The sequence below is a fragment of the Fusarium flagelliforme genome, assembly GCF_020744385.1.
Source record: "Fusarium flagelliforme strain FIESC 12 MPI-CAGE-AA-0113 chromosome Unknown B0J16scaffold_6, whole genome shotgun sequence".
NCBI classification, from domain to species: Eukaryota; Fungi; Ascomycota; class Sordariomycetes; order Hypocreales; family Nectriaceae; genus Fusarium; species Fusarium flagelliforme.
The window spans coordinates 989,522-1,003,049 of NW_025763508.1; the positions used below are offsets into that span (position 1 = coordinate 989,522).

Sequence of the window (13,528 nt, forward strand, 5' to 3'; positions counted from 1 at the left end):
ATGGCCACGAGCACATCTGCCAGGAACATCCCATCTCGGTGAAGGAAGGATGAAAAAAGCAGGCCTGAATGTGGGACGTTAGTGTAAGTGCTGACCACAAGACAAAGAAGCAACGAAGGATGCGTCCGCTCGCTGGTAAAGGTCCCCATTGGTTGTGGGAGCTTTGACCAAGACATTGTGGCTGTCACAAGAGAGTAGGAGATGCACGATAGGTTACAGTATGTCTTGGAATATGTAGACTACAGTATGTACATGGCAAGATTGTGCGGAGCGCGGACAGCGGACAAATGCATCCGATCATGTTTACTCGCGGATCGGCACCTAGAGATGCATGGCTGCGAATCTTGCGAGTTCAATTGCGAACCAATCCTGAGTCCTGACGTGACCGGGGGTTTCACTGCGGGAGTTGCAAGATCGGGGGATCGTCACGCAGGCGCAAGGCATGGTTGCTTTCCCCAAACATATCATTTGAGACTGTCGAAGCGGCATGCACCTTTGATCCCCGGCGTCCACAACACCATAGGCCAGGTATACGGGGAGCGGGGGTTAACCCCTGGGTTATGAATAATATGTACGGATAGTCTGGAAGATAGAACTCCTGAAGCTAGGGGTGTGGCTGTCAACCATGAGGATTTGTTGCCATTGCAGGTAAAGTGCAGGCACTGGCAGGTAATAGCATGGCTTCTATCCAAATTAGTATGATATGATCAAGTATGGCGGCGAGGTTAATTCCCCAGCTCTGTCGACCTGCCAAACGGGAACTACTCGCCTTGGCAGGACATACCACGGTAGTCGATGGCAATACAATGTGTGGGAGGCACAAGACGAGACGGCTCTTGATAGCGCCCTATAGGCGCCCTGGTCGCTTGGCTTCGAAAAGGGCCGACAAAGTCAAGCATGACGTTTCAGCGGCAGATTCCGCACCTGTCAAAGGGAAAGAGGCCAGAAAGAATGAACCATGGGGGCCCAGACTCAGGTCAGGACGTTTGGACTTGCGGCGAAAGTGGGGGACGTTGGCACGCGTAACATAATAGGGCGGAACTTTGTATGATACGACGATGGTTCCCAAAACGGAAACCTAATCGTGGGATCTGGTCGACGTCGTATTGCATGCATCATAACATCAAGAGAAGAGGCTCAGAGACATTGTTGAAGGAATCCGTGTGAGTGCGAATATCTGCGAGTCTGTATAGGTATTCTGCAGCAGTAATTGCGCTAAAGCCTAGGACGTGCGTGGCTGCAACACCACCAGCTTTAAAGCTAGTAATAGCTCAGACAAGTGACGACACTTGCAAGGCTCCCGCTAGAGAGCCAAGAAACAATAGTCTGAAGGAACGAAATGCCCCGTGGTTGCTGTACACAAAAATGTCTGCTTTGAGCAGCGTGACAGGTTCGTGGTAGTAGTTTGAACCTTATTTAGATAAATGAGGGGCCCTGGCTGGTGTCCTTGTTCTTCCTCCCCAATCATAACTCGGCATTTTCCCCAGCTGTGTCTCTTCTTTACCAGTTCAACGGTTCAGTCTAAGGTCTTCGAGACTAGAAACTTTGTACCCCATTCTTTCTTGAATGCCGAGATTCAAGACATGGGATGATGGTGGTATCCTCGCTCTTGCCAGCCAGCTTCGGTACGAAAACGATTTCGCGTTTTGATCACCAGAGTAGCAATGACGGTAGTGGATGTTGCGCAACGGAAGATCAGCAAGCAGGGTCCCTGTGATTTTCGAACCTTCTAAAAGAATGGCAATTGACGATGGTAGGTCATGACTAAGCGCATGTCTCCAACATCTTGTCCAGAACTCCCTTCAGAGTATCGTTCTCCAAAGCGGCAGCGACTCGCTCCTTATCGCCCAATTGCTTGTTCACTTGATCATCTTGGTTGTGACTGTCCTTCTTGCAGGTCACATCCACGCGGTAGTTGGGCGGCAGCGCTTGCTCAAGTCTAACCCTAACTCCAAGCCCGATAACAGTGGCTAACGAGCAGTGTGTGATGGTTGGTGTAATCTCCACAACGACCTGCACAATAGTGTTTGGGCTGGGGACACCCAATGCAGGAGAAGGAGTGATGTGAATATCAGATAAGTTGATCACTGATAGCTGGCCCAGTGAAACCGGGTGCTCAGGATCCGAGATTGTTGAGATCAGATCTGCTCGATATTAGTTTTCTATCACTGTGAAGCGCAAATAATGTCTCAAGTCGCCTAAATAGCGTGATACTCGTTGGGCTCAACCCTCAGGGTAGGTGAGTAGAAGCTTTGGAGGTGGCGAATTCGCCGAACAAATGACTCAGATGGGGATTGAAGGCACATACCGTAAATTTCTTGTTCATCAATGGCTTCTGATGAATACTCATTTTGTTGATCGTCAAGTCGGGGCCACGCTGAAGAAGCCGGGCCGACAAAAGGACCTGATAGATATGATGGCTTTGCGAAGATAATATCGTCGTATTTCGACTCAGGACCCCGGCGAGGCTCAGCCTTGGTCTGCCGGGTAGGGAGAGCCGAAGCACTCAGAATAGTCGGATTGGCATTATCCAATGTCGCCATTGTGAATCTGAATCTGCGATAGTTGTGCGATATGCAGGGATCTCAGGTGGCCAAGGCTTCGAGGCTATTGAGACGAAAGTGACGCGGCAAGGGATAGAAATCAGGGGCCGGGAAACGGAACAGATGCAGGAGATGAGATGGTGGAGATTCGATGACAGCTGCAATAGCTGCTACTGTATGCTAATTTTGAGACCTTGGTTCAGTCGTTAATGAACCGGGTTGTTTGTTGTATGGGGAAGGAGTTGAAGTTGAAGGAGGGGGAGGGGTATTACATCAAAGCAGAGGTGTTACGCCACATCGGTTAAGCCTTGTGCGTGGCGCAGCACCACTTATCTCCAGCACCAAGTAAATTTTCTATTACTAAGTCAGATTTTATAGTAAAGATTAACATTCGGCAGATGTTCAGGAACGAGATCAATTTTTCATTGGGTCTTTTTTTAGTCAATGATAGATTTTGATCATCTGTTTCCCTCTAATTATATCCACGTTAAACAAAGTTACAGGGTTTAGTCTATGGTGCTTACAGTTATAGGCCAGCATCCATCTACAACAGATCCAGTCACAAACAGGCAAAGAAGGCTGGCGGTGAGAAATGATAATAATTTCCATTGAAACTAATAATGTCTACTCCCCACTACTTTAAAAAGTTCTTGAACGCACGGCCAGCACGGATGGCGTTTGACAGGTCCCATATTAGGGGTGAAGTGAGGGTGGAGGGGCGTCTAGTCTTGAACAATTTGATGACCCCTAGTCATGACATGGAGATAGAGATGGAGGACGGGCTGCCGGCCGAGTGTTTCTGGAACATCCGTGGAAGTCATCCGGGTGCCGTATCCTTGCAAAGAAGGCGCTTGGAAGATGCTCAGAAGCGCTGCCTCAGTTGCGATTGGACGACGGGTCATCGCGTGGCTATGATCGTATCGAAGGATCGTGGCGCACGATCTCTGTCAACCTTTCGGAGGTGGTTTCTTGAATAGGGTAGCCTAATCGACTATTGGGATGAGATTCAAGCAAGATGCGACGGCTACTGTGCCAGACCGGAGGATCGTATGCAGGGCAGCATCCGGTCCGCTCCCACGTTTTTCACAACTACCGTCATCAACTCTAGACGCTGATCATCCATCAGCTTACGAGTGTAAGTGTGTGTAGTGTGTCTGCAAATGCTCCGCGGGCCGATTCGAAGTGGGCAGACTGAATAATTCAATTCAAGGGCTTGAAGAAACAACCAACGCAGCGCCCGCACGGCTAAGATATTTTTACACAACTATTACTAACAGTTGAGGATCGTTGCCCACTGCACTATAGCCGGCTCAATTCTGTAATGCAACGATAATGGGGCAACGATTTACCCTGGGGTTAGTTAGCATGGATAGAACACTCAAGGCTCACGTCTGAGCCCTCTGAAAAGGCTGAAGTAATGGCTGCAATTATCGTCCGCCAATGAGAAACTGGAGAAGCCATTCCTATCGACGCGCGGTTTTTAATTGTCCACATAAGGAGACGAAGCTCTGTCGTTGGAGCGGAAGACGCCGACAGGTGACATGGACTTGAGGCATAGCGAGTCACTCCAGTCGCCTCCGTAGTCAACTAGTCTAGAAAGAAAAAAAGCAATACTGTATCTCGCTTTCGCTACAGAAATACTGAAACCGCCATAGTATGAAGATGTTTAGTAATTTTCCCGAATGGCTTCCAACTGTCGGGCCGTGCATTCCATTCAATCCAATCTTCTAAACGCTCAGCAGCAAAGGAGTTCATGTCAGCCTGTGAGACGGGGATCCCCGTCGAGGAACTTTTCTGTCGGGGAATTGGACCTCGGCTCAAAGTTCAAACCCCAACTCCACTCCCCTCCTAGTCCCCTGGTTTAATGTATACGTACAAGCAGTAGAAACAACGCATGTGATGAAGCAGTCTTGTCGTTGCTAGTATGGATTGGATTACATTACATAGTTGCACCTTTCAATGCAAGCAACGCCGCAGACGAATCACTCTCGTATCTCTCATGCACGAGCACGAAAAGCGAAATAGGCCAAGGAGGCAATAACATGGATCACTCTTCACCGTCGTTGCGTTGTCCTGTTTCTCCAGCCGATCTTCAAGAATAGCGCTAAGAAATACCAAGTTCTCTTCCCCTTTGAGGAATAGATCACTGCTGTAGTCTAGCTGTCTGGGTAGGGGTTGAATGGAGGAAGACTAGAAGGGCCTGAGGGTTTATCTCAACGTCAACATTTGATGTACATACCTGCTAAAATAGGTACTACGGGCAATTTGCTAATGTCTGTCAACTAACGTTGATGCTATCATGGATCCCTTGCTCCACCGTCAGTGCTAACTATCCGCGAGGAAGAAGCAAGACTTTCCGCGCAATCGAATATGATATGTCATGCTGAGACTGAGATCGAGTGGGTTGGTGGTACAATGTCTTTAGCAACTGCACAGCACGTTGTTCATCTCCGAGACACTGCCCAACGTTCATGCAAGTCTGTCGCAAACCAACAGTGCCGTCGTTCATTCTTGAACCACAGCAATTTGGCCCCCGAATTCTATCCTCCGGCATAGCTGACTGCTTAGGGTACGCCCGGCGCGTGGCAGAGCTGCAGCCGGCGCCATCGTCCTGCACGGGCGATCTTCATGCGACCACTTGAAATGAAAAGCAATACATTCTTGACAGTCCAACAGTCTGGGCGAGTCTCCTTTTCTCCCTGTCTCTCCTTTGTACGAGCTTCAGTCGTCATTACGGCGTGGTGGCGAGATACTATACTAGGCGTTCTACAACGGCAGAACTAGAATCATTTGGTCTTGCTTGACAAGGTTGGGTAATGTATGCGACAAATCAAGCCACCCCTACAATGATACAATTGAGCAAAAGAGCCATACATGAATGATAACATCATTTGTGTTTGTGCCCAATTCAGAAGCAGGGCGTGTTTGGTGTCTCCCGAATTGGTCTATTGCAGATATTGGGACAGGAATTGTTTAGCATCCACGTCTTCGTGGGTCGAGGAGATTGATATCTGGGCCACCAAGGACGCTAGTTGGCCGCGGTGTCGGTAATGGAGCAAGGCTCTATCAATCCAGATCATAGACATGACCCAAGACGGAAGGCAGATAAATTACCTGCAAGACTGATGTATGTAAATATTGTACGTACCCTGACCCAGAAGAATACCTATGACAACAGTGCACGCAGCACGCAGCACGCAAGGGTCCAAGGGAACCCCAGTCAATCCAACGAGGGGATGCTACTGTGAGGGTCGATTCAAGACATGTTGGTGACGTGAAGCTTTCTGACTCGATATCCTCGACGTCGGTAGTTGAGACAGGAACATGATGAGCATTGCAGTCGCTCGAAACGAACAGGATGGAAAATCATATCTGGTTCTGTATGAATATCAAGTTTCCATGAATAGAATCGGAAGGTTTATGTAAGAGCGAAGTTTCACGGAGGAATAAACAGCCCTTTCCAAAACCTGGTTTAAACTTGGGACAGAGCCGAGGCACTCCTTACAATATGCATATTTAACTCTGTATTGACTAGGATGTAGCTTCGACAGCCACTTTGGTACTTGCAATAGGCTTCGTCTGGTAATTACCAATAGCTGACTTGACAGGGGGAGCTTTCAAGGCGGTTTCATTGTGGCGATCATACTGGTGTGCATGTTTATAGTGCTTCTCCGTACTGAACTGAACATTGGTGAAGCGGTTTCTTTCCGCGATGTTTAAATTGCATGGTGATGAATAGACTGGTACTCTGAGACATCAAAGGTCTAGTCTAGTCAAACTGAAAGAGTCGAAGAAGTCGCGTCACATAAATTAACAAATTACAACCGTATATCCGTATTTGCTTTTTTTGACCATGGTGGAGCTTCATGATTAACCGTCCACATCTCGTCTTGGCGAGAATATGTAGAAATGAAAATCACTGAAAATAGGCATAACGTTACCTAGGAACACTGCCAATCAAGATACACGGCCCTTGAGAATCTTAATAACCGTTCATCACAGCCGAGGGGCGACACCTGACACACTAGGCTTAGCCAGGACGTAATGAGTCTAAATGATGGCCCGAAATCTTGACAATTCATGGCGCTAGAGGCTAGAGCTGTCCAAACCTGCAATGCACCTATGATACATATCGTTCCGCATGTCGCGTCAAGTGCTGATTGATGTAAAAACGGGGGTCGTGGTATGTAGGTACCGTAGCGAAGAGGAGTCTCGACGCCCGCAAGCCTCTCTCTGCATCTAGACTAATTGCATCTGTATCCATTCATTGTATCATAAGGCTGCGGGTCGATGAAGAGAGTTTCCGCGGGCACGATTAGTTGTGTTAGTACGGAGACGTGCTCTACTGTACTGTAGTATTCCATACTGTGTCATGGACAGTGTCGATTTGACAAGACCGGGTATCTTGAAAAGCATTTTCAGCCCTAAGGTCAAGTGGAAGTCACCTCCAGTACTGTACTCTCCTTCTCCAATAGGTGATGTGCATACTGCAACTAGCCCTGCGGCATGGCATGTGCGTGACGGAAGGTGCCTGAGCCCGCGTATAGCGAACGTTGACTGGAAAGAACGGAGGGGAAGAAGCGAGGCAGTTGCGTAGGAACCATAAGAGGAAGGAAACTAGGAGGAGAAAGAGAAGGTGAGGTCTCACAAGAGCCGACCACCACCATCGTTAATCAACACACCATCGGCAATACTTAGATTTTCCGCTGTCTTCATCATTCATCATCGACGACATGGGATATTAGGCGATAGCACACCGACAACTCAGTGCGAGAGATTCTGCAATACTGTCGCATTCAACGGCCCTGGTCTGCTCTGGCCTGTAGGCTGGCACTGGCTACTCCCATGAAATGAAATGCCTGTCACACATCCACATCCACATCCATGAGACGGGATGACCCCCTCCCCCTCCTGCAACCTCCCAGGCGTCCAAGACCAAGTCCTTGGCCGAGTACTGGACTGGACTCTGTACGATCAGTCTTGTACATGATCAGGTTCTGAGAGGGGAGGGATGATGGGTGTCTCCAACCTGCCAGCTTTGCAGTCTGCATTTGCGTGCGTCTGCGTCTTGCGTTTTGCGACTGCATCTGACTGTCACAGCCAGACACCTCCTTGTTGGGTCAAGTCTCGGCATACGTTTCATCCAAGCTCCTCGAAATCTTTGTCTCGATTGGATAGACACGCGAAACTGCCGTCGGGAAATAGATTTTGGTTGTGGCTGTTGCTGACTACTGAGAGACAACCAAACAATTGTCATCGCTGAATTGTTCAAACCGTGTTACACTTACAAATTAACTCTCGCTGCCGCCGTGGCCGCCCGTTGAAAGCTCCATTCGTCATTTCATTTCCGTTCTTCTCGAATGTCGTGGATAGCTCTGTGCTGCTTACACGCGAACCGATGCATTGAGCTCATCAAAGTCCGCTAATCCCGTGCGCCAGGAGCCTCGGACCCTTATTGCTGAGCCACCGGCACTAACAATTAAGAGTCCCTTCTATCGCTATAACAGCCCCTACTACACTGCATATTACTTGCAGTATCGTACCGTACCGCACCGCACTGAGCATCTGGGCATCTGGCCTCAGCTCCCTTTGCATTGTTGACAAAGTGCCCCGGAGGCGCCAGAACCCACATCGCCGTCGTTATATGTCTCTTTGTAACACGCCGTTCACTCGGGCCGGCAGTCCATAGCACGTCCTAGCAGCTTTGCTTGACGTTGACTCTCAACTTTGACTACGTACAGTTACCGTATTCAATCTTGACGAGTCCCTTCTAATTCTGATCTGGTCTGGTTGAAAAGAAGCTAGATTCGCCCCAGTCTCAGTATGGATACTGGTTCTGGACCTTCATCCCACAATCCACATCCACGCTACCACGCCGCCGCTTTTCCTTACCTGCATTTCCCATCGTGCCCATCTCCCATCTTTCTACAGACCCCCTGGACTTGTCCTGGGCTAGCCTGACCCGTCCCGCCCCTGTCCTCTATCCTGCCTGCTAGTTAAGCCCTGCTCGTGGCCCTGTTGTGATCCAAAGAACGCCCACCCGAAACTCTCCACCATCTGCTCGTCACTAGTCTAGTGAAGTGAGGAGGGGACTGACCGTCAGGCAATCTGAACAAGACAAGCCCAAATCAAGTGCTGGCAGGATAGGAACGTTCCCGTCCCATCCCATCCTATCCCAGATCAGTCTTCAGGGCACCTTGCTGCACACTCAACTCAAACTCTCCATCCTCCTTCTCTTGTTAGTTCTCCCCTCTAACTTAAGCTGAGAACCAAAACCAAGACCAAGACCAAGCGTTAGGGCCACATCCCCCAGAACCTGCAGCACTTGATCATTACACACCCTTGCCTTGCCTTGCCTTGTCCTGCCTGCCTGCCCACCTACCCGTATGCTTGCTCATGCCCAATGCGCTACAGTACCTACGCTTGCTGCCGCCCTGCCCTGCCCTGTGAGAGCCAGCCAGCCCAGTCCCAGTCCGAGTCCACCTAGTCGAACAAGACAAGACAAGACAAAGTCAAAACTCATAACTACCTTAGTACCTAGCCACTCGTAGTGGCCCCCAAACACCCGACCCTGCGGTTCACTTTAAACTCCTCTATCCGTACCTACCGTACCGTACTCGACCCAAGCTTCAATCAACTCAAAAGAGTACTTACAGTGCCGTACCCCGACACGCCCCCAGCCAATTCGATAATACTACCTACGTCTTCTTAGCTGGTCTACTTCACCTTAGCTTTCGTACATATCTTTGTCGCTGCTGTATTTTTTTCGCCTCCATACGATCTTATCTGCACGATCTTTTTTCTTTCACATCCATTATACACGTCGCACCACCCGTGCAGCTGCAGCCTATTGTCCCTCATCATCCCATCCGTCTGTCGTTGCTTTTGTCACCCGCCGTCACGACTTAGGTTGTCCCCACGAGCCTCCCTCCACCCCGCGATTCGATTCTCCTCGTCTTGCGCGACAACCACCTACTTACTCAATCCTACTCACTACTTGTTCGAGTTCTGTATCACCACGATTGACCTCCGTCAACTCGTTTCTGCGCACGATTTCATGTTGACCGCTACAGCTGTCAACACTCGACGTTCTTAGAGGCGCAAAACCTCAGGACTGTTCTGTACCGTAACATGTCCAACGAAGACCCTTCTGTTCGCCGAATTTTACCACAACAATCCCAAATGAATTCCTTTTCGTTTGCGCCGCAGCAATATACGCAGCGTGAGACTCAAAAGAGTGCGTCATTATTCCAAACGATCATGCATGGAGTGCTCTGGAGCGAGGACTAACATATCGGTGTAGACTATGTGTTCGTTGATGAGCACAACCGCCACAAGCGGTTGAAAGGTAGACTTCACCCATCTCTGGGAATCGGCTTGCAATTGGTTACTAAAACTGAATATAGTTATGAGAGCTTGCGAAGGCTGCCGAAGACGGAAGATCAAATGTGATGCCGCAACGACAAACACATGGCCCTGCTCGGCCTGCATACGGCTTAAGCTTCACTGCGTACGACCAAACGGTTTCGATGGAGCCACCGACTCGACGACTTATGACACTTCGCCTATGCCTAACGAACAATTCCAGCAAATGTCTATGCAACATCAAGTTATGAACCCAGGCGCCAAGCTTTCGCCAGCTGCCATGTATGGCACTCAACCTCAGCAAGTTTACCCTGACGCGAGCGCTTCATACCAGCATGTTTCGTACGATACCTCTCAACAGCCGGGAGGCATGCATTACGGAGCTGTTGCGCCTCCCGGTTCCATGATGGATCACCAATATGCGGGCCAGAATGTGTTTCCCACTCCGCCGATGCAGCAGCCGCCACCGCCTCCCGGAGCTCAGCAGCAACCCTCTCCGGAGGCATATTCCTCCCCTGGTGACTATCAGCATCAGGATCTCGCGGATCTTCTAGGAACGCTCAAGGTCAACGAGACGGGCACAGGTATGGCTTGGCGGATTCCTTCCGCACAAATTGGGCGTCTACTAATATTCATGCAGCTCCATATCTTAGAAATAAGGCATCTTTTAGACATGAAGAGCAGCCCGCTGTTGAAGATGCTGATGATTTCCCGGGTGCTCTCCCTCCAATGATGCCTGCTCCCGGCCACAAGATTCGCATCCCACCGGAGTTGATGCCCGATGACGAGACAGCACTGAACTATTTCGACCTTTACTTTACTCACGTCCACCCTTACGTGCCGGTACTATGCAAGACGGTTTTCTATCAACAGTGGAACACGGATCGAGATGCCATTTCTCCGTTGATTCTCGAGGCGATCTTTGCTATGGGAGGACGACTGGCTGAGGAACCGACTGAGGGCCAGCAATGGCTTGCTCTTGCATCCAGTGAGCACTACTTTAAAATGTGCCTGGATTTTATGAACTTGAGAAGCTAACAAATTTCAGGACACGCCGATTCCTTCATGGATGTTCCCAGATTGAGTACCCTTCAAGCCCTGCTCATGATTCTGAAGGCTCGCGAAGCTGCCCCTAAGAGAGGCTACTATTATCGTTCTTGGATGACAGTCGTGCAGTGTGTTCAGATGGGCAAGGATCTGGGCCTGGATGAACATTATGAGGACCACCAAGCAGGCATGGCCTGTGATTTCACACCCGCAGAATGTCAGCTTCGCAAGCGGATTTGGCAGCTGATCTTTGTGTGTGAGGTCATGGTTGGCGCCCCTCAAGGCCGACACGATCATGCCGTCAAACTCAACACTGTTGATTTCACTGCCTCACGACCAGTTCCCGGATGCGAAGAATCAGAATATCACACGTCACGCAATTTCAGCTACTTCTCCCAGGTTGTGCGAACCGTGGCTGCGATGAGCAAAGTCTACACGAGACTCCGAAGACGCAAAGATTGGGGTGTCGACCCTGAGTTTCAGCAACTGGGACAAAGCTTCAACAACTGGCTGACAGAGCTTCCCCCGGATTTGGCTATTTCCTTCCCGCAGGACGGATCACCACCTTGGATCCCCTCACACTTTATCGGAAACATGCATGGCTACTATTACCTGGCTCTGATTCTTTTCCATCGACCTATCCTGTCATTCCTTGACCCTAACGCTGCGGATGGCCAGTGGAAGCGCCATATGATGATCTGTTACAGCTCCGCCAAGGCCTTGTGTCGTGTACAGGAGGCAACACTCAATACCTTTGGACTTACTGGACTTCAGTGCATGCAGAGAGGCTTCAGCTTTTCCCTCTATGCTGGCCTCTCCTGCATTGTAATTCACTTGGTAGGTCTTCGGAGAAGAATGCTCCGGAATCGTACTGACTCGCCTTTAATAGGTTGCCATCGTTTCACCCGACCCAGAGTTCAACAGTGATGCCCGTGAATACTTTACGAGACATATGCGAGTTTTGGAAAAGGTGATGGAGTCTTGGTCGATGCCCGAGTTGGAGAAGCAGATCAACGCTCTGCGAGAGGCGTTCTCGGCAGATGTTCGAAAGCCATTCGTCCTGAAGCCCAGCTTCCCCTACGGCAGCCCTCACCCATCAACTCATTCCAGCCCTCCTCGAGGTACCGACTCATTCAGGCCAGTGATTCATCGAACAGGATCCATAGACCAGCACTTGGATGCACACGGTGCCCAACAAGTCAGTTTTACCAACCACCCCATTACACCTCCTATATCAGCCGGCCCAATGGACAGCAAAAGTGACTCCCCAGCTGTACAGTCGCTCGTTATGATGTCGCAAGGAACACAAGCTCCTGGCATGCCCCAGAGCATGTCGATGGCAGATCAACCGGGATGGAATCCATCTCGTCTATTTGAGTAAGTCGCTAGTGCTTCCCTGCTTTTTCTTCTCCCCTTACAACCTGCTAACTCGATGATAGACAATGGAACACCACATTTGGTACGCCCGCCTCCCAAACACACTCCGCCACTACCCCACCTCACACGAGCCCTCTTAACGCGTCGTCCTCAGGTGCTACCGAAGTTCCCACTATCCAGGATATCCAGGCAGTCCAAGCATCAATGCCAACTGGATCGCATCAAATATCACCACCTCAGTATTCAGCTGCTCCCGTCCCCAACTTTGTCACTCCAGCCATGTGGCAAGAATCGGTTGCAAGCGTTTACGAAGGTGGATTGAAGCGAGGCTGGGACTACGATGGTGTTCCAGTGATGAAGAGACACTGATGAAAAGAGGCTGTTGCTGATGGAGCTATCACCTGTTGAGGATGAATACTCTTGAGGCTGGTTCTTATTAGGCGAACCGCGATCCGGCGACGAGCTCTGTGCCAGACTTGACCACGAGCATTGGGTTACTTCTGGCACTTCGGGCCGAAGACACGAGGCTCTCAAGTCTCACAATACTTGTTGATAAGATGACTCCTGAAAATTTTGTGTCGACAACGACAGAATTTGTATGCGGCCAACAACGGAAAGGGGCTTGCATCATTGTACAGAATTCGGTTGATTATATTGGTTTGACGGATAACAAGGGCATATAACGAGCTATGACGGAAGCGTTTTGAACACTCAGGACCGGACGCAGTAAATGCGCCGGGCGAGGTTCTTGTGGTGCGTTTTGGTTGGACAGGCAGGACCCATGTACCAATATTTGTCTACGTGATTGACGACCTGGAAAGCTTCGGACGGAGCATTGGGAACACAGGAAAACGGAACGGAGTAATGGTTCTTAGATATATCGACTGCCACATAGGAATAGCATGGTAGCGTGTGTCTGGCGCTTTGTTTGCATACTTGGTATATTTACCCCTTACGTTATGACGTGTCGACCTAGTGAAAGCCAAGAAAGCCAGATGAACCCCAGGGCTTGTGATGTCGGAGTACTTGGCTTGATAGAAGCGGTATGGAGTTTGTAACTTAGCATGTCAGCTGTGTTTCATACTTCCGCCTATCTCAGGGTCTCCAGGCTCCCTTGCCTTGTTGACTCAGATCAAATCTGATGCTGCCAGGTGGGTAACAGAAGAATTGTCCTCTAAGGCTTGAGATGCCAAAAC

The 13,528-nt window shown here is 49.8% G+C and overlaps 2 protein-coding genes across 2 annotated transcripts; one reads left to right on the forward strand and one right to left on the reverse strand.

Moving 5' to 3' along the window:
* Positions 1–1,616: 1,616 nt before the first annotated feature.
* Positions 1,617–2,777, reverse strand: B0J16DRAFT_169200 (uncharacterized protein). Its single transcript, XM_046122382.1, has 2 exons — positions 2,309–2,777; positions 1,617–2,144 (listed from the first exon to the last, which is right to left on the reverse strand). The coding sequence occupies exons 1-2, from the start codon at positions 2,541–2,543 to the stop codon at positions 1,765–1,767; spliced, it is 615 nt and encodes a 204-aa protein (XP_045979925.1). The 5' UTR covers positions 2,544–2,777; the 3' UTR covers positions 1,617–1,764.
* Positions 2,778–9,384: 6,607 nt separating this feature from the next.
* Positions 9,385–12,735, forward strand: B0J16DRAFT_169234 (uncharacterized protein). Its single transcript, XM_046122383.1, has 7 exons — positions 9,385–9,780; positions 9,847–9,891; positions 9,950–10,492; positions 10,549–10,896; positions 10,957–11,792; positions 11,845–12,332; positions 12,395–12,735. The coding sequence occupies exons 1-7, from the start codon at positions 9,675–9,677 to the stop codon at positions 12,699–12,701; spliced, it is 2,673 nt and encodes an 890-aa protein (XP_045979926.1). The 5' UTR covers positions 9,385–9,674; the 3' UTR covers positions 12,702–12,735.
* Positions 12,736–13,528: the final 793 nt, after the last annotated feature.